The following is a 27,687-nucleotide window of genomic DNA, read 5'->3' on the forward strand; positions in this document are numbered from 1 at the left end:
TTAATTTTTTAAAATCTTCACCATTGATATATATTACATTACTACCATGTCGAATTCCATCCATCCATCCATCCATTTTCTACCGTTTGTCCCTTTCGGGGTTGCGGGGGGTGCTGGAGCCTATCTCAGCTGCATTCGAGCGGAAGGCGGGGTACACCCTGGACAAGTCGCCACCTCATCGCATGTCAAATTCCTTGTGTGTTAAACATACTTGACCAGTAAAGCTGATTCGGATTCTGTTTAGGGATGTGAGTCCAACAATAAGTCATGATTAGGTGGGAATTCAGAATCGATTCTTGAGTCAAACCAATAGTTGGTTTATATATTATTTGATCTGAAAATTATAATTAAACTAGGGCTGTCAAATTGAATGCATTAACTTATGTGATTAATTATAATTAATCATGCATTAATCATATATACGCAGATTAATCACACAATTTATTTTGAGCGGAAATGCTCCTTTAACTTAACCGTGGTCATGGTCAGTGATCAGGTCAATGCATACGTCAGTGCAAAGATGAGTGAGGAGCAGAGCCGTTGCTAGGAATTCAGGTTCCCCGGAAAGAATATCGGTGTGGGCCCCTCTACCCTATTTGTTGCCACCTACAATTTTGTTGTTTTTTAGTGTTCTTGACGGTGTCCGGTGTAATACACCCAATATTATTCTTTTTCGCGATTAAAGATTTAACAAGTCAGAGTAATATTATGTAAAATGTGTATTAGTTGTCTTATTCTCATTTCACTGATTTAAAACATGTTATTGCACTTCTGATTGCGAATACATTTTCAATGAATAAATAAATAAATGGGTTATACTTGTATAGCGCTTTTCTACCTTCAAGGTACTCAAAGCGCTTTGACAGTATTTCCACATTCACCCATTCACACACACATGGCGGGAGCTGCCATGCAAGGCGTTAACCAGCAGCCATCAGGAGCAAGGGGTGAAGTGTCTTGCCCAAGGACACAACGGACGTGACTAGGATGGTAGAAGGTGGGGATTGAACCCCAGTAACCAGCAACCCTCCGATTGCTGGCACGGCCACTCTACCAACTTCGCCATTTTTCTGGACTGTCTTGCCAGTTGTGTGGAATACAGAGTTATTGTTAATCAGTTGGGAAATGCTGCATGAAGAGGTTTATTATTCTCCTTATAATTTAAATTACATGTGTCATTCTCTTTCATATTTCGCCCAGGAGTCCGAATTCAATAATACCTTATTAAATAAATCTCAGTTTCTTTTTTTTCTACCATCGATGCACTTGAAAATGTTCTGTTCTTTTAATTTGAGAAGCAAACAGTCTCCTCTTAATTACAATTATTGCTGTTTTTATTGAATGGTATCCGTTTCCAGCTTGTATCCCGCACATTGAGGCTGGTGCAAGCGTGACACGAAGGGTCCTATCGGCCGCACACCCCACCCTCGAGAGTTCTGGTTCTGTGTTAGTCCAACTTTTCAAAAACCGAACATGATCGGATTTAGGTGTTTCAATGGGCTGTAGGAGGCTCATTTAGAGCCGAACTATTCGAGAAATTGGACTAATTTAGTGCATGGACACGTACTGACTGTAAAACTGTCCCGATTTCTAAATAGTCATTTTTACTTTGTTGTTGTCAGCTATCATGGTGTCTTTTATTTTATATTGTTGTGAAAACAAACAACAGGTATTTGAATATTTAATTTGTTTGTCTTTGCGCTATTCAAATGTCCCACGGATAACACATTTTACAAGAACACATTGAACACATCATAACATAACTGACCTTTGTCAGATGTTCATCACACGCAATGAATGAGGTGTATCCAAACTTTTGGCCTGTACTGTGTGTGTGTATGTATATATATATATATATATATATATATATATATATATATATATATATATATATATATATATATATATATATATAATTTGTTATTTTGTCATGGAGACTACTGGGGGGCTAAGTGTGGGCCCTAGCTGTCTGTGGGCACTTAAAATTGTCATCACCTTTCCCCCCATACGACGGCCCTGGTGAGGAGAAACCGGACTGGTGTGCTCACTTGTAAATTTCACTTAAAAAAAAAATGCTGACTTGACTTAAAATAAAATCGTTAAGATAGATAAATAACGTACAAACAAGTAAAACGTTTAAAAAATGACCCTTTATGACATTCTCACGATAAAATTACATTTGCGTTTAAGGTAATTTAAATTATGCAAGCAAGTGATTAATTGAGATTAGTCTAAATTCAGAAGAGTGAATTAATCAGATTTAAAAGATTAATCGTTTGACAAAACTGAATAAAAACATTTCAAAACCGGTTACAGGTTACAAAAGCTCTTGGCTGCTGACGTATGACTTATAGTGCGGAAAGTGCCTAAAAAGGGGTCTTTTAAAAATAGATTTTTAAAATTGAAAAAATATATTCTTGAAAATTATGAATCAATTTTGAATCTGACAAAATGAGATTCGCAACTCACTCATATGTAATTTTTAAAAATCTTTTAAAAATCAAGCTGATTTTTTTTTAAATCCAGTGTTCCAAAGAAAAATGTTTATAACAGCATAGATACTATGATATTTCCTCAAAAATTTGGGAAAATTGTGGAGGTAAGGAAAGTGGTCTGCAGTTTGTCTTTACTCTCATCCATTGTCACTAAATTAGCTGTTTTCATTTTGTCTGTAAAAGTAACAGAAGAAATTACAAATTAATGATGAACGTTTATTTCTCTGAGATATTTTTTTTACAACTTTTTATCATTTTCATATCAATTCCATTAGTCAGTTGATGTTTGGATTTGACTATATTTACAAACTATGTGTAATTATTTATTATTCTGTGTATTCAGTGAGTAACATCAAACTGGCAGCAACACGTGCGGGCACTTATAAATATGACTTAGGGACAAGCGGTAGGAAATGGATGGATGGATGGATGGACTTTCTTTATCACCACCAGAGGGTTCTAAAATTGTGGTATAGGTTCAGAGCTCACCTACATAGTCTTCTCTAGAGTAAAACGGCTGATTGTAAGGTGAGAGGACTTTATAACAAAATGATTGTTACTAGGGATGTCTGATAATGGCTTTTTGCCGATATCCGATATTCCGATATTCTCCAACTCTTTAATTACCGATACCGATATCAACCGATACCGATATCAACCGATATATGCAGTCGTGGAATTAACACAATATTATGCCTAATTTGGACAACCAGGTATGGTGAAGATAAGATACTTTTTTTTTAAATTTATGAAATAAAATAAATCAATTAAAAATATTTTCTTGAATAAAAAAGAAAGTAATACAATATAAAAACAGTTACATAGAAACTAGTAATTAATGAAAATTAGTAAAATTAACTGTTAAAGGTTAGTACTATTAGTGGACCAGCAGCACACACAATCATGTGTGCTTACGGACTGTATCCCTTGCAGACTGTATTGATATATATTGATATATAATGTAGGAACCAGAATATTAATAACAGAAAGAAACAACCCTTTTGTGTGAATGAGTGTGAATGAGTGTAAATGGGGCAGGGAGGTTTTTTGGGTTGGTGCACTAATTGTAAGTGTATCTTGTGTTTTTTATGTTGATTTAATTAAAAAAAATTAAAACAAAACAAAACAAAAAAACGATACCGATAAAAAAAAAAAACGATACCGATCATTTCCGATATTACATTTTAACGCATTTATCGGCAGATAATATCGGCAGGCCGATATTATCGGACATCTCTAATTGTTACCCATACAAAAGTGTGAAGGGAAAGCTATAGTTTAGATTGCAAGAAATTCCATTTGAAGTTGGTGGTCTCACTCTCCCATATGTATTAATTAAGAGCACACAAGTAAGTTAAAGAAGTGTGAGTGGTACCTGCAGTCCTCTGAAGACGCCGTGGGTGTGTATGCGGTACTGTGTGCTGCAGCTGTACACCATGGGTGTGCTGGGGTCGCTGTCATAGCCTCCTGCATGGCTGCAACACACAAAAGTTGGAATAAGTCATTCCTGGAGGTTTGTACAGAAATCTGATCTAATGCATAGTGTAACACCTGCAGATACATCTGAAAGGAAATATATCAATAATTCAAACAATTTCAACACAGTACTTTAGACTTGGGGGAAAATATAGACAGATATGTGGAATTTGAAATTGTTTAAAAAAAAAAAAAAACAGTTTCCTTATGAATCCAATTGAGCAAACCAAAATTATACAAAGGTTTTCAATATGATTAAGTGCAGATCTACACTATTGCAAACTATAGCTTCAATAATAAACAGTCTTAAATAAATGTTTCTCAAAATTGTCAATCAGAACCGAACATTAGTGTATTTTTACTGGAATAATTATAGATACAGCGACCAGTGGAAGCATCTATTGCAGGGGTGCCCGAACTTTTTGCCTCCAAGGGCCAATAGGTTGAGGGCCAAACACAGCAATTTTAGCCATATAAATGGTAAATGGGTTATACTTGTATAGCACTATTCTACCTTCAAGGTACTCAAAGCGCTTAGACCAGTGGTTCTTAACCTGGGTTCGATCGAACCCTAGGGGTTCGGTGAGTTGGCCTCAGGGGTTCGACGGAGCCTCCGCCGCGGAGGTCAAGACACACACGACTCATCATGTAAATAAAAACTTCTCACTATCGGCTTATTATGTATACGGCAACCGGAGAAGTCACACTGATTTGCAGGTGTGTAATTTGTTGTGAGTTTATGCACTGTGTTAGTTTTGTTCTTTGAACAAGGTGATGTTCATGCACGGTTCATTTTGTGCACCAGTAAAAAAACAAATAACTTTGTCTTGAATTTAAAAAATTGTTTTTATTTATTTTTCACTAAAGAAGGGTTCGGTGAATGCACATATGAAACTGGTAGGGTTCGGTACCTCCATTAAGGTTAAGAACCACTGGCTTAGACACTATTTCCACATTCACCCATTCACACAAACACACATTGACAAACTAACGCTAATCACGACCCATCAGAAGCAAGGGTGAAGTGTCTTGCTCAAGGACACAACGGACGGGACTAGGTTTGTAGAAGCTGGGGATCGAACCAGGAACCCTCAGGTTGCTGGCACGGCCGAGTGAGGAGTTTATCCCCCATACCGCCATAGGCAACTGGTTGGTCTTGTGCACGTGCCATCATTGACTGTGTCAGCTTGAAAGAGGTTAGGATGAATTTATTTTACATTTTGTAAGCCACAGTTTGGTTCATTTGGTCACTCAAAGTGTATTTGGGCCCCACTTTTGGGCACACTTGCCCAATTGACTATACAGTTGGGGGGGGGGGGGGAACTATTGATTTCCTGCTGATTTTGTAACTTTATAGTCCAGGTGTATTTATTTTTGGTGGGTATACTGTATTTGACCATAGAGAGATGAAATATAAACACAAATATTAAAACATTAAAAAAAACAAAGAAAACAATTTAGATTGAATGATAAACATATTAGATCCCCTGCCAACCAGCTTAAGAACCCTGGGACTAACAAAACAAAACATTGGTTATTATTTCCATCCTTTGTAACTGAGCTACTGTGTGGAACATTTTCCCTTGTGGATCAATAAAGTTTGTCTAAGTCTAAGTCTAACACTCATTGCTCTACCGGATTGTGATCCTGCAGTGCCATTTACAAATTCACAAATTCAAAAACAAAATTGGTAAATAAAAAAAATAAAAAAATTATAAGAGATAGGCTCCAGCACCCCCCAGGACCCGAAAGGGACAAGCGGTAGAAAATGGATGGATGGATAATTTGCTCATTGCCTTATGGCCTTTGCATGATAAGAGCATGCACCAAATTTTTAAAGGGGAACTGCACCTTTTTTTTAAAATGTTGCCTATCGTTCACAATTATTGTGAGAGACAAGAAGACATGTCATTTTTTGGGGGGGGTTTTAAAGATGATAAAAAAACGCTTTCAGGATGTGGCTAAATGGAATCCACTGTTGTAGCCTTCAAAACCCTCTAAAACAATTTCAAAACGTTTTTATATACACGCTGCAAGTCTATACATAATGTAGTAACAAACATGTTCATAATAATATGTAATTTGTACGATTTTTACTGTATTTTGATCATTTTAATTCGTAGCAGGACTTTCTTCTCTGGCACATTTATTTCTGTTTCCATAGTGGCGCACATTCGACTTTCGGCATCTACTGCGTGTTCCTACTTCCGCAAACAAAACACACAAGCGTGTTGTGATCTTGGTATCTTGAGACTTGGTAACAGAAAATGAAGATGACTATTTTTGGACAAATGAGGATTCACAACCTTATCTTTTTGAAGCTGAGTATACAGAGGATTAAACTGCTGCTTATAAAAGCAAGCACAACAAAGAGGCTGAAACGTTGGCGCAGATGGAAGCCCAGAGAGTGAGGTCGGTGCGATTTGGTCGCACTGCAAATCTGGAACTTTTGAGCGAAGTTATGCCAAATAATGGAGTGCCCAAATCAATTGGAAACGTCCCTGACCGACTTGACCAAACAGACATCTGTCTATCGAGTACGTCACTATACTATTGTTCGTAAGACATGCAGCACATCACTGTACACTACTGTACATTCACTGTCTGGCTAGCTGTGTACAAACAAAACATGAAATGTGGGATAATACTTTAGTTGTACTGCAATATAAATATTCATGTTTTTCAGTCAGTACAGATTGGTGTTCTATCGCATTGTGTTATGCATTACAAACTCAAACGCATTTCGTGCTGCCATAGAAGCTAGCTTATCTCTTGCCGTAGTTACCGTAGCACGCCAATGTGTCAGTACGCTAGAAAAAGAGTTCCTCAGTGTTCGCTTTTACAATAACAATGTCGCTACAGCTTGGTAATAAACTTTGATTGATTGATTGATTATTATCCAGGTTACGGAACGTAAATGAAGTATTGTTGGCAGTTTGTGAATGCATTTTTAAAGTGATTTAGAGGCAGAATTAGACTTAGACTTCCTTTTTATTGTCTTTCAAATTTGAACTTTACAGTACAGATAAGAACGAAATTTCGTTGCATTAGCTCATGGTAGTACAGGATAAAAAAGCAATAAGGTGCAGATATAAATAAATAGATTACTGTAGAGATAAATATATTGCACTTTTGCATATGCATCCACGTTTATTTGGAGGCAGAATTAGCTGCATTGCTAGCCACTTAGACCAAACTGATTTTTTTATTTTAGAAAGCGAAAAAACAAAACAAATCTTTTGTCTTTTTGTCTCTCATAAGCAGGGGTCCCCAAACTACGGCCCGCGGGTCGGATCCGGCCCCCCAGCATCCAAAATCCGGCCCACAGGAAGTCCCAAGTTAAAAAAAAAATGTATTTTTATTTTTTTAAATCTTTCCTTTCTAATCCATTTTCTACCGCTTGTTACTCTTGGTGTCTCCTAGCCGCTCAGGCAAAATATTTTTGTCTAAAAATTAATTTTCCCATCGATAACGTGACAATGTTAAATGTTGATGAACTTCAATGTTAACTGATGTTAAATGACAAAACGGATTATAAAGACAATGTATATATGTATATGTACATATATATATATATATATATATATATATATATATATATATATATATATATATATATATATATATATATATATATATATATATATATATATATATATATACATATACAGCCTGGCCCCCGGCCAAATTTTTTTAACCCAATGCGGCCCCCAAGTCAAAAAGTTTGGGGACCCCTGCTCATAAGGATTGTGAACAATAAGCAAAATTCCAAATAACGTGCAGTTCCCTTTTAAATACAGAATAAGCTTTCCTCATGAAGAACTTTGTAATATTGCTAAAATGAAAACAATTACGGGCTCCTTCACGGGGCTTATAGTTACATAGTCATAGTTGAGACATTTATCAAGCTGACTCATGCCTTTTCTCCCTTAATGTTAAACATAATAAGTATCCTATTTGTCAAGATATTTACGCAAAGTTTGGATTTTTGACATAAATGTCTTCCCTATGTCTTCATGTTCATCCATCTCTGTCGCGTTGTTGATTTGATTGACTCAAACTCGTAGCGCTCCTTTCATGAGCACTACGAGCGGACCAGGTGAGGATTTTTTTTTCCCGTGGAGAGCAAAACCTGGGTAAAAACGGGACTGGAAAGACGCCAGGAAAGAAGGGCAAAAAAAAATGATTTGCTAGTAAAAACAGGATGATTGACATGTGTGGTCACCCTACACAAGAGTTCACATGAACAGGTCCGTCTGAAGTTTAACAATAAACACCTGAAGAAGCTCTCTACGTACTGTACGTGGGCTAATTGGAAGGTCACATGAAGTTTGGAGCTCTGTAGCAACTGACAGTCTTTGCACTATGAGCTTCAGCATCCGCTGACCCCTCTCTGTCAGTTGACGTGGCCTACCACTTGGTGGCTGAGTTGCTGTTGTTCCCAAACTCTTCCATTTTCTTATAATAAAGCCGACAGTTGACTTTGGAATATTTAGGAGCGAGAGAATTTCACGACTGGAATTGTTGCACAGGTGGCATCCTATGACAGTTTCACGCTGGAAATCACTGAGCTCCTGAGAGCAGCTCATTCTTTTCACAAATGTTTGTAGTAACAGTCTCCATACATAAGTCCTTGATTTTTTACACCTGTGGCCAGGCCAAGTGATTAAAACTATATATTATCGGCCGATAAATGCGTTAAAATGTAATATCGGGAAATTATCGGTATCGTTTTTTTTATTATCGGTATCGTTTTTTTTTTGTTTAGTTTTTTTATTAAATCGACATAAAAAACACAAGATACACTTACAATTAGTGCAACAACCCAAAAAAACTCCGTCCCCCATTTACACTCAATTACACTCATTCACACAAAAAGGTTGTTTCTTTCTGTTATTAATATTCTGGTTCCTACATTATATATCAATATATATCAATACAGTCTGCAAGGGATACAGTCCGTAAGCACACATGATTGTGCGTGCTGCTGGTCCACTAATAGTACTAACTTTTAACAGTTAATTTTACTAATTTTCATTAATTACTAGTTTCTATGTAACTGTTTTTATATGGTTTTGCTTTCTTTTTTATTCAAGAAAATGTTTTTAATTGATTTATCTTATTTCATTAATTTTTTAAAAAAAGTACCTTATCTTCACCATACCTGGTTGTCCAAATTAGGCATAATAATGTGTTAATTCCACGACTGCATATATCGGTTGATATCGGTATCGGTTGATATCAGTATCGGTAATTAAAGAGTTGGACAGTATTGGAATATCGGATATCGGCAAAAAGCCATTATCGGACATCCCTAATTAAAACACCTGATTCTGATCATTTGGATGGGTGGTCAAATATTTTTGGCTTAATAGTGTATTTGGAGGTAGAGACTTGTCGCACACAAAGCCCAAAACCTCCATCAGTTTCTCTGCTAAGGGTACCGGAAGACTTCACCACACTGAGAGACCAATGAATGCGGCCAAATGAGAACCTCCTGCCCTCCGTCATAACACTGACGATAGATTATGAGGGGCCGTTAGGGACATTATTCAGAATGACCTCTTACATACACTACTGAAATGCTCTCACACAAACAACTGAAATCGTTTTCTTTTATACACACTACTGAGACACTCTTATAAACACTACTGAAATGCTCTTACATACACTACTGAAATGCTCTCACATAAACAACTGAAATGTTTTTCTTTTATACACACTACTGAAACACTCTTATAAACACTACTGAAATGCTCTTACATACACTACTGAAACACTCTTATAAATACTACTGAAATGCTCTTACATACACTACTGAAACACTCTTATGAACACTACTGAAACACTCTTATAAACACTACTGAAATGCTCTTACATACACTACTGAAATGCTCTTATAAACACTACTGAAACACTCTTATAAACACTACTGAAACACTCTTACATACACTACTGAAACACTCTTATAAACACTACTGAAATGCTCTTACATACACTACTGAAACACTCTTATAAACACTACTGAAACACTCTTATAAACACTACTGAAACACTCTTATAAACACTACTGAAACGCTCTTATAAACACTACTGAAACACTCTTACATACACTACTGAAACACTCTTATAAACACTACTGAAACACTCTTATAAACACTACTGAAACACTCTTATAAACACTACTGAAACATTCTTACATACACTACTGAAACACTCTTATAAACACTACTGAAACACTCTTACATACACTACTGAAACACTCTTATAAACACTACTGAAACACTCTTACATACACTACTGAAACACTCTTATAAACACTACTGAAACACTCTTATAAACACTACTGAAACACTCTTATAAACACTACTGAAACATTCTTACATACACGACTGAAACACTCTTATAAACACTACTGAAATGTTTTTGTCTCACGCACACACACACACACACACACACCTGGAATTATTTTTCACTAGTACGTATAAACGGATTTCACCTGTGTGTGTGTGTGCTTTTTACACGTGCGTGTGAGAGACAACAATTTCAGTAGTATGTGTGCAAAGATTTCAGTTATGTGTATGAGCGCATCTTACCAGTGTGTGTAAGAGCATTTTACCAGTGTGTGTAAGAGCATCTTACCAGTATGTATGGGAGCATCTTAGCAGTGTGTGTAAGAGCATCTTACTAGTGTGTGTGAGCGATGTTGCATTCCGGTTCCGGTCACCAATAATCCCCGCCCTTTTTCAGAAGTTTTTATTTATTTTTATTTTTTATTTTTTTTAAAGCCAAGTTGTGGACAAAATGTCTGCCGACAAGTAGCTTAACCGAGGTGGGAGCTCCACTTCATAATTTGAGGGCTTCAGCGGAGAATATAAGAACACTTTCAATGCAACAAGGGTCGCCCCTGCAGGACGCGGCACCTGAGCGGCCACACAGGTGCCTTTCTCCTCCCGACAGCCAAGCAGCCTGGAGCAAATGTTACCTTGCGAGTTTACACTGCAGCATCATCAAGTGCAACGTTTCAGTTCATGGACATCGAAGCAAGAGGAGGAAAAGGTAATTAGACATTATTTATTTCTAAATGATTGTTGAATCCCACGAAATGTAAGGCGACATGGCATTGTAGTGCGCTACAATGGTAACATGTCGAAATGTGAGTCACGTCGTGGTACGTCAGTAGCTGATCAAATACTAATGATAATGGATTACATTTATTTAGCGCTTTTCTCTCGACTAGATAAGGGGTCCCCAAACTACGGCCCGCGGCCGCCAAAGTCCAACATCCGGCCCGCTGGAAAAAAATATTTTGTATTATTATTTTCAATCTGTCTTTTCTAATCCATATTTTGGTGTCCCCTAAAATAAGGAACCTGTTATACAGACCTGTATGAAGTTGCCCACTTTATTATTGCAAATATAAAAATAACACTTCAGTGCCCCTCCCGAAAATCTCCCGGGGCAACCATACTACCGAATTTCTCCCGATTTTTACCCGGACAACAATATTAAGGGTGTGCCGTCATGGCACTGCTTTTAGCGTCCTCTACAACCTGTCGACGCGTCCGCTTTTTCACCATACAAACAGCGTACCGGCCCAGACACATGTTGTACTGTATTTTTCGGATTATAAATCGCAGTTTTTTTCATAGTTTGGCCGGGGGTGCGACTTATACTAAGGAGCGATTTATGTGTGAAATTATTAACACATTAGCATAAAATATCAAATAATATTATTTATCTCATTCACGTAAGAGACTAGACGTATAAAATTTCATGGGATTTAGCGATTAGGAGTGACAGATTGTTTGGTAAACGTATAGCATGTTCTATATGTTATAGTTATTTGAATGACTCTTACCATAATATGTTATGTTAACATACCAGTTGGTTATTTATGCCTCATATAACGTACACTTATTCAGCCTGTTGTTCACTATTCTTTATTTATTTTAAATTGCCTTTCAAATGTCTATTCTTGCTGTTGTCTTTTATCAAATAAATGTCCCCAAAAAATGCGACTTATACTCCAGTGCGACTTATATATGTTTTTTTCCTTCTTTATTATGCATTTTCGGCCGGTAAATGGTAAATGGGTTATACTTGTATCGCGCTTTTCTACCTTCAAGGTACTCAAAGCGCTTTGACACTATTTCCACATTACGGCGTGGCGCAGTGGAAGAATGGCCGTGCGCGACCCGAGGGTCCCTGGTTCAATCCCCACCTAGTACCAACCTCGTCATGTCCGTTGTGTCCTGAGCAAGACACTTCACCCTTGCTCCTGATGGGTGCTGGTTAGCGCCTTGCATGGCAGCTCCCTCCATCAGTGTGTGAATGTGTGTGTGAATGGGTAAATGTGGAAGTAGTGTCAAAGCGCTTTGAGTACCTTGAAGGTAGAAAAGCGCTATACAAGTACAACCCATTTATCATTTATCATTTAACCCATTCACACACACATTCACACACTGATAGTGGGAGCTGCCATGCAAGGCCCTAACCACGACCAGGAGCAAGGGTGAAGTGTCTTGCTCAAGGACACAACGGACGTGACAAGGTTGGTAGAAGGTGGGGATTGAACCAGGAAACCTCGGGTTGCTGGCACGGCCACTCTCCCAACTCGCCACGCCGATGCGACTTATACTCCGAAAAATACGGTAGTCCTGGGTTCAGTCCCGGGCTCGGGATCTTTTCTGTGTGGAGTTTGCATGTTCTCCCCGTGACTGCTTGGGTTCCCTCCGGGTACTCCGGCTTCCTCCAAAGACATGCACTTGGGGATAGGTTGATTGGCAACACTAAATTGGCCATAGTGTGTGAATGTGAGTGTGAATGTTGTCTGTCTATCTGTGTTGGCCCTTGTGCCTTCCGCCCGAATGCAGCTGAGATACGCTCCAGCACCTCCCGCGACCCCAAAAAAGGGACAAGCGATAGAAAATGGATGGATGCATGGATGTTTACTGCGATGAGGTGGAGACTTGTCCAGGGTGTACACCGCCTTCCGCCCGATTGTAGCTGAGATAGGCTCCAGCGCCCCCGCGACCCCGAAGGGAATAAGCGGTAGAAAATGGATGGATGGATGGGCATGGATGTTTACATTTTTTTGACGGCACATTTTATATTCTTGCCAAACTGTCTTTTAACATATACTTGTTTGGACAACTAAAATGTAAACAAATAAGCTGAACATATGCCTTGTATGACACCTGGCTTAAGTTTATTGCACAAACCCCTTACCATTGCAAATATTAAAACAACACTGCCATTGGTTTGTGCTGTAAAAAAAAAGTGTTTGTGCTGTTAAGTTTGTTGTTATTCCAAAATAGATTTTCTGACTGGTGATGTCATCCAGCCCCCCCACCTCCTCAAAATCTTCCCAAACTTGTCCCAATTGTTTGTGCTGAATATTTTTTGGGTCCAAAATTATAGTTTAAGTTAATGTGTTAATATTTACACCTAGCCCCAAACCTAAATACAATAATCACAAACAAAAACATTGTGTACCACAAACGTTTGGGGAGATTTTGACAAAGTGTGTGTGATAATGGGGGCTGGATGACATTACTAGTCAGAACATGTATTTTAAAATAACTTAAAAACCTCAACGGTAGAAACATAAATGTTCACAGCACAAACGTATTGCAGTGTTATTTTGATATTTGCAATAATAAAGTGGGCAACTTCATACAGGTCTGTATAACAGGTTCCTTATTTATTTATTTTTTACAAAACGTTTAAACAAAATGTTAATTTGCAGAATACACTGCACAAGTGAAGAAAACATTTTAACAAACCTTATAATTCCTATGTTCACTGAATAAAGTGCAGCATTGAAGTGAAAATGTCTATTCCATAGTTGCCATCATTTTCAAGTGGGTTCACTTGTTGAAAAATGTTCATTGTTGTCTCATTAATGTTTACATCTATGTCTGGAATTACACACCGACAAGTATTGAAAGTATATGAATAATAAGACATAAGGAACCTTTCTGAGCCAAAAAAGGTTGTTTTCAACACACTGTTGAAAATAATAATCACAATGTTTCTATGTGAAATTTATTGAATATTCCAATTAATATATTTGTGTGCAGAGAAGTTCCATGAATCCAGAGGTTGTTTATTCCGTCTTTGTTGAAATGGTCATGCCTCTGAAATAAGAATGTAACAATCAGATCACATGAAAACAGCTAAGACGATATAAGTCATACAGGGAAATGCATTTTTAGACAATATGATTAGCCTGAGCGGCTAGGGGACACCAAAATATGGATTAGAAAAGACAGATTGAAAATAATAATACAACATATTTTTTTCCAGCGGGCCGGATGTTGGACTCTGGCGAGCCGTAACCGGCCCGCGGGCCGTAGTTTGGGGACCCCTTATCAAGTCGATAGAAAAGCGCTAAATAAATGTAATCCATTATCATTAGTATTTGATCAGCTACTGACGTACCACGACGTGACTCACATTTCGACATGTTACCATTGTAGCGCACTACAATGCCATGTCGCCTTACATTTCGTGGGATTCTACAATCATTTAGAAATAAATAATGTCTAATTACCTTTTCCTCCTCTTGCTTCGATGTCCATTAACTGAAACGTTGCATATGTGCAGTGTAAACTCGCAAGGTAACATTTGCTCCAGGCTGCTTGGCTGTCGGGAGGAGAAAGGCACCTGTGTGGCCGCTCAGGTGCCGCGTCCTGCAGGGGCGACCCACAGCGGCAGCCCAACCCTTGTTGCATTGAAAGTGTTCTTATATTCTCAGCTGAAGCCCTCAAATTATGAAGTGGAGCTCCCGCCTCGGTTAAGCTACTTGTCGGCAGACATTTTGTCCACAACTTGGCTTTAAAAAAAATAAATAAAAAAAAACTTCTGAAAAGGGGCGGGGATTATTGGTGACCGGAACCGGAATGCAACATCGCTCACACACACTAGTAAGATGCTCTTACACACACTGCTAAGATGCTCCCATACATACTGGTAAGATGCTCTTACACACACTGGTAAAATGCTCTTACACACACTGGTAAGATGCGCTCATACACATAACTGAAATCTTTGCACACATACTACTGAAATTGTTGTCTCTCACACGGACGTGTAAAAAGGACACACACACACAGGTGAAATCCGTTTATACATACTAGTGAAAAATAATTCCAGGTGTGTGTGCGTGTGTGTGTGTGCGTGAGACAAAAACATTTCAGTTGTGTTTATAAGAGTGTTTCAGTAGTGTATGTAAGAATGTTTCAGTAGTGTTTATAAGAGTGTTTCAGTAGTGTATGTAAGAATGTTTCAGTAGTGTTTATAAGAGTGTTTCAGTAGTGTTTATAAGAGTGTTTCTGTAGTATATGTAAGAGCATTTCAGTAGTGTTTATAAGAGTGTTTCAGTAGTGTATGTAAGAGCATTTCAGTAGTGTTTATAAGAGTGTTTCAGTAGTGTATGTAAGAGCATTTCAGTAGTGTTTATAAGAGTGTTTCAGTAGTGTATGTAAGAGTGTTTCAGTAGTGTTTATAAGAGTGTTTCAGTAGTATTTATAAGAGCATTTCAGTAGTGTATGTAAGAGCATTTCAGTAGTGTTTATAAGAGTGTTTCAGTAGTGTGTATAAAAGAAAAACATTTCAGTTGTTTATGTGAGAGCATTTCAGTAGTGTATGTAAGAGCATTTCAGTAGTGTTTATAAGAGTGTTTCAGTAGTGTGTATAAAAGAAAAAGATTTCAGTTGTTTGTGTGAGAGCATTTCAGTAGTGTATGTAAGAGGTAATTCTGAATAATGTCCCTAACGGCCCCTCATAATAGATCATGGTTATGTCTTCCAGAATAAAAATGACCTAGTAGGTCACCAAATGATATTTATTTTTGGATTGGCTTCTTGTACTGTACTGTACAAACACCCCGTGTAGACCGTCTGGGGTATTACTTCCTTGAAAAACATGCCTCTTATGATACATTGTTGCAGTGGAATCCATCACAACGCAGTCTGATGTTTTGTGCACTCACACATCCACAACAAGAACATAATGTAGCTTTTGTGTGTGTGTTTGTGTGACCTAAACACAACTGTGCTCAACTCCCCAACATTTCCTCTTCCTCCTTTGCCTCGTCCAGTTCCTCTTTATCGCCTTCTCTTCCACCCACTCCCATCTCTTCCTCCTTATCCTCACTCCCTCGCACCTGTCTTTAGTCCCGCTGATTGAGCCCCGTGCATATTTGACTGCAGCCTCATTCGCTCTAATCAAACTTTCAGTGCCTATCGGATACAAAACACACACATCAAAACACCAAAAAATCCAAACAAATGACGTCGCAGCATCTTTCTCATACATGCACACAACTTTCTCACACGCATTCATCTGCCAACTATGATGGATGCCTGCTGGTTCTAAGGCATTTGGGAGCTATGCAGGTCAGGATGACACACAGCAGTCCGGTGTGGGCGGACCTTTGAACAGTTACACTTCTTTGTAGTCGCATTTAATTTGATCGTCAACAGCAGAGACTTGCCTTTGAAGAACGGCATATTGAAAGTTGCAGATCGAGTTAATGTGTGTGTGCCTGTGTCACGGTTGACTTACAGCAGGGGTGTCAAACTCATTTTAGATCGAGGGCCACACGGAGAAAAATCTACTCCCAAGTGGGCCTGGCTGGTAGAATCACGGCACGATAACTTAAAAATACAGACAACTTCAGATTATTTTCTTGTTTAAAAATAGAACGAGCACATTCTGAAATTGTACAAATCATAATGTTGTTGTTTTTTACACTTACATGTTGCAATTAATGGTATTCTATCTTTATTTGTTGTTATTTATATATTCTTATCAAATTATGTTCATCAGTCAACTCATTGGTGTTAATTTTCAATCTATCAAGATAAAAAAATTATATCAAAATCAAATCAAAGTATGCTATTTATGTAGTTTGACAATTTTTCTCGACTGATGTACTAACATCATGTGGTTTTATTTGTACATACAGGTGTGTATGTAGCATCATCTACAAAGATACAAATAATTGCTATTGCGACATCCAGTGGACACATTTAGAACAGCGGTTTCTTTCATTAAAAAATTTCAGGTTCATCTTTATACGTCGCAAACTCATCCCCCGGGCCGGGTAAATCCTGTTCGCGGGCCTCGGGTCGTACGTTTGACACCCCTGACTTAAAGGTACAGCATGCCAAAGAGAGCCCTCTAACATGTTCAGTGTTACACAGTTAATAGTCATTCTCACCAAGTGCGCAACAAACATTATCAATTGGGACAGCACAACACTTTCTAAATGTGCACTTAGGTAGTATCGTATTTTCCGGACCATATGGCGCACCGGATTATAAGGTGCATTATAAGGTCTATTTTCATACAAAAGGCGCACCGGATTATAGGGCGCATTAAAGGGGTCATGTTATTATAATTTTTTTCTAAATGGAAAACACTTCCTTGTGGTCTACATAACATGTAATGGTGGTTCTTCGGTCAAAATGTTGCATAGATTATGTTTTACAGCTCATCTGTGGTCAGTCTTATTTACGTGGCTCACCTTCGGCAGCGTCTTTTCTCCGTCATCTTTGTTGTAGCGGTGTAGCGTGCAAGGACGGGAGTGGAAGAAGTGTCAAAAGATGGAGCTAACTGTTTTAATGACATTCAGACTTTACTTCAATCAATAACTGAGCAGCATCTCCTCATCCATGGCTTACGAGTGCAACAACAACGCCAGAAATGTGTCCCGTGAAAGCAGTCTGATCGGAACCCTCTAATAACTACATTTCCTTGGGTGAATAATGTTAACTCACTACACCGGTATGTTTTAGCGCTTTCATGGCGAGTTTACTGACAGATATAAGTAAGAACTTTACACTACTTTATATTAGAAATGGCAACAGCGGAGGATGAATGTCACATAACAAGAAGATAAAGAAAAAGAAGAAGCTTATCGACTACAAAACTACAAAGGCGGATGCACACAAATTTTCCAGATTTATGCAGATCCCAAATGCAGCTCAGCAGGTACCGGAAGATAAGTAAAGTTGCTTTTGCATAATATTGCGATACAAAATGCTAGATAATGTATTACCTTATACACACACCACAATAATACTCGTATGTTGAAGCACAGTACAATCCATCATATGGTGTGGCTTCATAGTTTACCAAAGTCATACTAAAACATTTTAAAGGATTTTTGAGCGCCATGTATAATGTTCTATATTTTCAAGGAACATATAACATTTTGGTGTTGTTTACTTGAGTCATATTGCTGTCTACACATATCTCTTATGTGTGACTGCCATCTACTGGTCACACTTATGATTTCACCATGTACCAAATAAAATAGCTTCGAAGTCGGTAACCACAACCAAAATTATGCCGTACATTAGGCGCACCGGGTTATAAGGCGCGCTATTGAGTTTTGAGAAAATGAAAGGATTTTAATTGCGCCTTGTAGTCCGGAAAATACGGTAAGTAAGGCCTGATCTAGTGCTTAATAGCATGTGTAATCGATTAAATTGTGTGTACTATTAGTGAGCTTGTTGCAGGTGACCTACTAAAGCCTGGAATAAACTTTTGCCTCACATTGCCGTCTTGCTTCTCTACCTGCGGACCCTCCCGCAGACCTTGACCTGCACATCGGAAAAAATCGAAATTCGCTCCAGCGGCGATGCGGACCACGAAACTGTGATTGGTCCGCTTGTTGCCACATCATTTACGGGGGTTTCTGCCCAGCGAAAGCAAAATAAAAACTACAATCTCCAATATAAAAACAAAGGCGAAAATCAAGGAGTGTTTACTCGAGGAAATTCACAAATATGACCATTTATACAATACTTCTTCGCCTAACTGCAGTACAAAGATTGTCTCGACTCTTTCAGAGGTTGCGCAGCCCACATTCCCCGAACGTCTACTCTTACAGTTTTGAAGCTTTGCACACCGGTATTTAAGCTGCACCTACCAAATTTTAGAAGAAATAAATATTTTTACATATATTAGCCACACCAGACTATAAGCCACGGATATATACCGGAACGAAATATTTAAAAAAAAATGTATTTACATACCTTAATTGTTCCTAAATGGTCAAACAGCAATAATAACAAAACAGAAGTAATCGTCATGGACCCAGTAGCTGCTTGCTCTCCAATCAACTAAACAGACTTAATAAGTCCACGGTGACGCGTTGGTGAATTTACGAAACTGACACAATACCAATCGAATGTCATTGTAAGTTAATAATACTAATACAAGCACATATAAACGTGTTAGCCTATTCGCCAATGCTAATGACGCTGGCTTGATTATATTACGATTGCATGTACAAATATGCATGACAACACTCCTACAGACATCACACATGGGAGAGTTTAGTAAGTATGAATAGTTTTAGTTGTATTGTAAAACTTATAAACCTTGCTCGGAATGATGAATAAAGAATTAATTGGAGCAGAAATGCTACAGACAAATATATTTCCGGCACAAGACAGGTATTACATTGTCAACCTGCAGCACCTGTAGTGGGCAAACTAGTCCCAAAGATGGTGCCAGAACAAAAACAGTAACACACCTTTTCAGTGTCTCTGTCGGCGTAATATGACAACTATTTGTTGAATACAAAACACTAACGGCCGCACCATTTCATAAGCTGCAGGTTTCAAAGCATTGGAAATAGTAGTGGTTTAAAGTCCGAAAAATACGGTCGATTAAAAGTGACCGTTGTTTCAAAGGGATTGGTTGTAGCGCTAACATTAAAGTGGGTGTCGCTTCAGACGACATTGTTTAATACAATTTTACAACCACCACTACACACAGGAACCACCCTCTCTCAGGAAGATAGTCTGCAGTAGTTGTGGTTGCTCATACAGGAAAACACTGCCCTTTAGGGTTTTGAAAGAGAATTACAATCCCGCGCCAGCCCCAGATGGACACAAGCTACATGCGAGAGTATATTCCAGCCTTAAGACTGCGTGTACTAATAACAAGTGCAAAAGTGGTCACAGACTGCCCTATTTTAATGATCCTTTTTTATGTACTACAGGCTGTCACCATGGAGACATTAATTTCCTGCCCATTCAGCATCATGCTCCATCATGCTGTTTTTGCTATGGTATGTGTAGCTCACAACTATAGTCTTTATCATCTTTTCTGGGCTACATAGAAAACTCGATTTAGACAACAGAACTTATTTATAGCATGCCTAAGGTGTACTCTGGGAGACAGAAAAACATTGGCAGTATCTACGATGGGGTACCGCAATGATCCTGATGTACAAACTGTATGTATGTGTGGGTTTTTGGCTGAGACCAGGGATCTTGTGCTCAAAAAGGTTGGGGACCACTGGACTGTACACAGTAACATACACTAAGTATCGGATAAGAGACACATTATTTGCTTTAGAAGGGTAACATTATTTACTGGTATGGCAGGATATGGCATTGTATAGTTTGTGTGTTTCAGACATGTTTAACAAGTTGCATTGATAAAAATCACGTGGTTGCACAATTCCACATGCCTGCATCGAGCTAACAAAACAACTAAGAAGATTTCCAAAAAAACTAAACTACTCAAAATTAGATTGATTCAAAAATAATGAATGAACTAATTTAATTACCAATCCCAATTCCCATCCTCCATAAAGTATATTCTGATTAAATCAAATTATTATTAACGGTGATTGTTAGTCTTTGTACTAGCATTTCCACATGAACTTGCCAAAAGTCAAGGATCTGGAGAACATTTCAATAAAGCATTAGCATAACCTCTCATTGTTGTAGAAAAAAAAAGCTCATTATGTCAGAGATCATTAAAGTTTTCAAAGTAAAAAAAAAAATCTTGTGATCTTATGAGTCAACGATGACAATATTCAAGCTCGGATATCGAACAAAAAGTAAGCACACCCTTTTCATTTCATCAACCCTTTTTATGACAGCATACTGTATCTTCTCAAGGGACTTGTATTTGCTTCATAGTAGTCATTTTACGTCTTGTATAACAGAAGAGATTTACTAGAGACATTTGTGTCTTGCCTACAACGGTAATGGTCTGGGACTGCATAAGTGCTGCGGGCACTGGGGCACTGTGGTTCACTCAGGGAAATCGAAGCATCATCCACTCCCGAATGGCAGTGGATGAAAGTGATAAAGTGGCCAAGTAATATGAATTTTCATGTAAATGTCGTAGTTGCTACATAGATCACATGTTAAGGTTACACCTTGACATAGGTGACAGAAAGGCCTGTACATAGATCGTCTCACTCCTCGTACATACCGTATTTTTCCGACTATAAGTCGCAGTTTTTTTTATAGTTTGGCCGGGGGTGGGACTTATACTCAGGAGCGACTTATGTGTGAAATTATTAACACATTACCGTAAAATATCAAATAATATTATTTAGCTCATTCACGTAAGAGACTAGACGTATAAGATTTCATGGGATTTAGTGATTAGGAGTGACAGATTGTTTGGTAAACGTATAGCATGTTCTATATGTTATAGTTATTTGAATGACTCTTACCATAATATGTTACGTTAACATACCAGGCACGTTCTCAGTTGGTTATTTATGCGTCATATAAAGTACACTTATTCAGCCTGTTGTTCACTATTCTTTATTTATTTTAAATTGCCTTTCAAATGTCTATTCTTGGTGTTGGGTTTTATCAAATACATTTCCCCAAAAATTGTGACTTATACTCCAATACGACTTATATATCTTTTTTTCCTTCTTTATTATGCATTTTCGGCCGGTACGACTTATACTCCGGAGCGACTTATACTCCGAAAAATACGGTAAGTTCCATTAATAGTTGGTCATGACCTATTCTGTTGCCTGTGTAGTATGTAAGTATCAATATTTTCATCACTTTGTGCTGTCTGCTGAATGACCACCAGCTCATAAAGTTGTCCATTTATTGTGCGCATATTGGAATACTATCACTAAAAATGTCTCCTTCAGACCTGTGCCTATTTGGTTGTGTGGGGCATCCTCAAAGTGTTGGAGCGCGAGGTGTCTAACATCCACCTTCATATCCATATATATCCTCATGGAGGAGTGGAAAAGGATTCAAGTAACATGTGCAGCTCTGGTAAATTCCATACCCACGAGGGTTAATTCAAGATTCAAGATTCAAGATGATTTATTGTCAATTCTTACCATGCACAAGACACATAAGAACTAAAAAGTATATTTTCGGCACAGTCCCACTAAGAGCAGACATACGTTACAGGGAGACAAGACGAGACCGCCGAAGACGCAGCCATTTTTACGGTGCTCCTTAAAAAGAAGGTGACGAAATGGTGATATTGGGAAAGGGGGGGAAGAGTAAAAAAATATCAGTCAAAGGCTGGATCCACAAGAGGGGGTCCAGACTGAGTCCAAGGGAAAAAAACCTCATTTGCAATGCAAACATAAACACGTTACATTTAGTCACAACAAACTCGCAACAGAGGGAGGGGGAGTTGGAGCAAACAAGCGGTGGTAAAGGCGTTGGTTGGGGAAGGGGCGGGTGCGTGCATGGATGCCCAATTAACTTGGGTGTGATGTTGAAATGTTTTTGTGGACTTAATGCAGTGCTAGATAACAATGGTGCCCATTAGGGATGGGCACCAAAACCTGATTCCATAATGGTACGGCTGCAAACGTAAGCGGAAGTAACCGTTTCGAAAAAAGCAGACACTATCGGTACCTCATTTTGGTGCTAGATGAATGCAGACGCAGAAACCTGCCGCAAGAGTTCAGCGATGATATCGTACAAGTAACGTCTTGTAAGTAATGTAGCGTCTCAACAGAAGCACACAAAGTCTGACGCTCTTTGTAAACTTATTATTACTCAAGAACAGTTTTTTCCCTAACTCTCATAGGCACTGATTTTATAGTTTAGCACCTCTCTGTGTGCATTTTTCACTTTCCACCCACAATCGGAATGCTTCTGTATATACACTGTATGTATATAGTATAATATTTATTCCTGTAAACAACACATTCTGAACATTCGTTCTCAGGACTGGACTGTGCACCTCACCTCCTTTTGCACTATTTTTCTATCTTTTCTTCCTATGTTTTGCATATTTGTAGACTGTCGCACTGACAGTGGAGTTGCTTTTAATCTCATTGTACCTGCGTCTAATGACAATAAAAGGCATGCTATTCTACAAACCCTGTTTCCATAGGAGTTGGGAAATTGTGTTAGATGTAAATATAAATGGAATACAATGATTTGCAAATCATTTTCAACCCATATTCAGTTGAATATGCTACAAAGACAACATATTTGATGTTCAAACTGATAAAAAAAAATGTTTGTGCAAATAATCATTAACTTTAGAATTTGATGCCAGCAACACGTGACAAAGAAGTTGGGAAAGGTGGCAATAAATACTGATAAAGTTGAGGAATGCTCATCAAACACTTATTTGGAACATCCCACAGGTATGCAGGCGAATTGGGAACAGGTGGGTGCCATGATTGGGTATAAAAACAGCTTCCCAAAAAATGCTCAGTCTTTCACAAGAAAGGATGGGGCGAGGTACACCCCTTTGTCCACAACTGCGTGAGCAAATAGTCAAACAGTTTAAGAACAACGTTTCTCAAAGTGCAATTGCAAGAAATTTAGGGATTTCAACATCTACGGTCCATAATATCATCAAAAGGTTCAGAGAATCTGGAGAAATCACTCCACGTAAGCGGCATGGCCAGAAACCAACATTGAATGACCGTGACCTTCGATCCCCCAGACGGCACTGTATCAAAAACCGACATCAATCTCTAAAAGGATATCACCACATGGGCTCAGGAACACTTCGGAAAACCACTGTCACTAAATACAGTTTGTCGCTACATCTGTAAGTGCAAGATAAAGCTCTACTATGCAAAGCGAAAGCCATCTATCAACAACATCCAGAAACGCCGACGGCTTCTCTGGGCTTGAGATCATCTAAGATGGACTGATGCAAAGTGGAAAAGTGTTGTGTGGTCTGACGAGTCCACATTTCAAATTGCTTTTGGAAATATTCGACATTGTGTCATCCGGACCAAAGGGGAAGCGAACCATCCAGACTGTTATCGACGCAAAGTTCAAAAGCCAGCATCTGTGATGGTATGGGGGTGCATTAATGCCCAAGACATGGGTAACTTACACATCTGTGAAGGCACCATTAATGCTGAAAGGTACATACAGGTTTTGGAACAACATATGCTACCATCTAAGCACCGTCTTTTTCATGGACGCCCCTGCTTATTTCAGCAAGACAATGCCAAGCCACATTCAGCACGTGTTACAACAGCGTGGCTTTGGAAAAAAAAGAGTGCGGGTACGTTCCTGGCTCGCCTGCAGTCCAGACCTGTCTCCCATCGAAAATGTGTAGCGCACTATGAAGTGTAAAATACGACAGCGGAGACCCCGGACTGTTGAACGACTGAAGCTCTACATAAAACAAGAATGGGAAAGAATTCCACTTTCAAAGCTTCAACACGTAGCTTCCTCAGTTCCCAATCGTTTATTGAGTGTTGTTAAAAGAAAAGGTGATGTAACACAGTGGTGAACATGTCCTTTCCCAACTACTTTGGCACGTGTTGCAGCCATGAAATTCTAAGTTAATTATTATTTGCAAAAAAAAAAAAAAGTTTATGAGTTTGAACATCAAATATGTTGTCTTTGTAGCATATTCAATTGAATATGGTTTGAAAATGATTTGCAAATCATTGTATTCCGTTTATATTTATATCTAACACAATTTCCCAACTCATATGGAAACGGGGTTTGTATTACTGCCCTTAACATGCTAACAGCAGCGCTCATAACACCGCCATCACGGCAGCACTAGGCTAGTTAGTAGTCACATCAACAACCCAGCACGTCTTTATTATGTACCAATGACCATTACAGCACGTTCTTTATGTCATGTATTGCTGCAATAATTATGATGATTTATTGTGAATTGTATTAATTATTTATGAATGTATAACTTTGTTATCAATTATTTTATATCAATTAAGTATTTAAATTGCTAGTCTGTTCAAAATGAATATCACAAAATTCCATAAGAATAAAAAGGGTTTTGTGTTTTGTTTCGTTTTTACAAACTGTGCATATTTTCCATTTTGTACATACTAGTGTTGTCCCAATACCAATATTTTGGTACTGGTACCGGTACCAACATTATTTCGATATTTTTCGGAACTTTTGGACACTTTTCTAAATAAAGAGGTCCACAAAAAATGGCATTATTGGCTTTATTTTAACAACAAATCTTAGGGTACATCAAACATATGTTTCTTATTGCAAGTTTGTCCTTAAATAAAATACTGAACCTACAAGACAACTTGTCTTTTAGTAGTAAGCAAGCAAACAAAGGCTCCTAATTAGTCTGCTGACATATGCAGTAACATATTGTGTCATTTTCCATTCTATTATTTTGTCAAAATTATTAAGGACAAGTGGTAGAAAATGAAATATTAATCTACTTGATCATTTACTGTTAATATCTGCTTACTTTCTCTTTTAACATGTTCTATCTACACTTCTGTTCAAATGTAATAATAATTTATTCTTCTGCTCTACATTAGTTTTGGATGATACCACAAATTTGGGTATCAATCCGATACCAAGTCGTTACAGGATCATACATTGGTCATATTCAAAGTCCTCATGTGTTCAGGGACATATTTCCTGAGTTTATAAACATAATATAAATTTTAAAAAAACGAAAGAAGATGTTGTGATGCCAAAAAATACCGACGTAATCACAGTAGTATCGACGAGATACGCTCCTGTACTTGGTATCATTACAGTGGATGTTAGGTGTCGATCCACCAATGGCGTTTGTTTACATTTTGACGCTGGTGAGCTACGGTGTGTAGTGAAGCATGTTTAAACCAGCAATGACACGACGTGACGACGACAGAGGGGCGGGGGGTTTTGGGACCGGTACTTTTCAGAGGCGGTATAGTACCGAATATGATTCATTAGTATTGCGGTACTATACTAATACCGGTATACCGTACAACCTTAATACATACTGGTTCAGGCACTGGTTCAAGTACCGATGTGGTATCAGTGCAGTAAAACCTTGACTTACGAACCCCCTATTGTAAAAACTTTTCAAATTACAAACCAGGGACCAAATAAAAACATGCTTTGGTGTACGAACCTTGTCTCTATGTACAAACGTTCCATCCACCCATTTTGTGCCTACAGCACAACAATTGTGGGTGAGATTATCACTCTCCATGCTTATTCAATCTGCTGTGCACTTTGTGTGCTTTTTTAGGTGTTGTTTTTAACCTTTTGAAATCAATCAATCAATCAATCAATGTTTACTTATATAGCCCTAAATCACGAGTGTCTCAAAGGGCTGCACAAGCCACAACGACATCCTCGGCTCAAAAGCATTGTTTGTAGTTTTCCTAGGTCAATATGAGTCCAGAGAAAGCAGTGGACATGCCATGTCTAGTTTGCAACATTCAGGAAGTATCCACAGCATTGTTGACAGTGCCTTCTTTCTACCCTCTCCCTTCTGCTGCAAGCAAAGAAGATTAACCAACAAAAGTAAAGTTGATTGTACTTCATTTTTCTAATCATTGTAGTGACTGAGCTGTTAAAGTTCAGGAAATTAGTGATTTCAATTGTGACTGCACCACAGGGCTAGTGACTGTGTGTGTGTGTTGTCAAAAGAGGACAGTTCAGCTAGGGGTTGTTGACTTTGTTATTAACTATAAAGATGATAAATCACCTTCTTGTTATGTTTGCTTGATATACAGTACTGTGTAGCGCTTTATATTGTGTTCAAAGTGTACAAACCTTTACTAAAACATGGACCTTTGTCAATGCTGGAACCTATTATTTTAATTTACATTGTTTCTTATGGATACATTTGCTTCGATATACACACTTTTTTATGTACAAACCCTGTTCAATAACCAATTAACTTTTTCAATTAATGATCCACTGTATCGTTTTAAATGTAAACAATACCTTCAAAAGCCTGCTCAGTGGCCTTTTGGTTAGAGTGTCCGCCCTGAGCAATATTGGTAGGTGGTGAGTTCAAACCCCGGCCGAGTCATACCAAAGACTATAAAAATGGGACCCATTACCTCCCTGCTCGGCACTCAGCATCAAAGGTTGGAATTGGGGGTTAAATCACCAAAAATGATTCCCGAGCGCAGCCACCGCTGCTGCTCACTGCTCCCCTCACGGCGGTATAGCTCGGTTGGTAGAGCGGCCGTGCCAGCAACTTGAGGGTTGCAGGTTCGATCCCCGCTTCCGCCATCCTAGTCACTGCCGTTGTGTCCTTGGGCAAGACACTTTACCCACCTGCTCCCAGTGCCACCCACACTGGTTTAAATGTAACTTAGATATTGGGTTTCACAATGTAAAGCGCTTTGAGTCACTTGAGAAAAAGCGCTATATAAATGTAATTCACTTCACTTCACTTCACTTCACCTCCCAAGGGGTGGAACAAGGGGATGGGTCAAATTCAAAGGTTCATTTCACCACACCTAGTGTGTGTGTGACTATCAGTGGTACAAACCCTGTTTCCATATGAGTTGGGAAATTGTGTTAGATGTAAATATAAACGGAATACAATGATTTGCAAATCATTTTCAACCCATATTCAGTTGAATATGCTACAAAGACAACATATTTGATGTTCAAACTGATAAACAGTTTTTTTTTTGCAAATAATCATTAACTTTAGAATTTGATGCCAGCAACACGTGACAAAGAAG

The 27,687-nt window shown here is 38.4% G+C and overlaps 1 protein-coding gene across 5 annotated transcripts in view; it reads right to left on the reverse strand.

Moving 5' to 3' along the window:
• Window positions 1-27,687, reverse strand: part of wt1a (WT1 transcription factor a) — an 80,666-nt gene that overhangs the window by 21,726 nt on the left and 31,253 nt on the right. For all 5 annotated transcript variants that reach the window (XM_072913937.1, XM_061969826.2, XM_061969824.2 and 2 more), the window contains one exon: window positions 3,871-3,970. In XM_072913937.1, the coding sequence (XP_072770038.1) occupies window positions 3,871-3,970 (100 nt within the window). The remainder of the gene's footprint in view (window positions 1-3,870; window positions 3,971-27,687) is intronic.

Source organism: Nerophis lumbriciformis, linkage group LG10, assembly GCF_033978685.3.
Source record: "Nerophis lumbriciformis linkage group LG10, RoL_Nlum_v2.1, whole genome shotgun sequence".
Lineage (NCBI taxonomy): Eukaryota > Metazoa > Chordata > Actinopteri > Syngnathiformes > Syngnathidae > Nerophis > Nerophis lumbriciformis.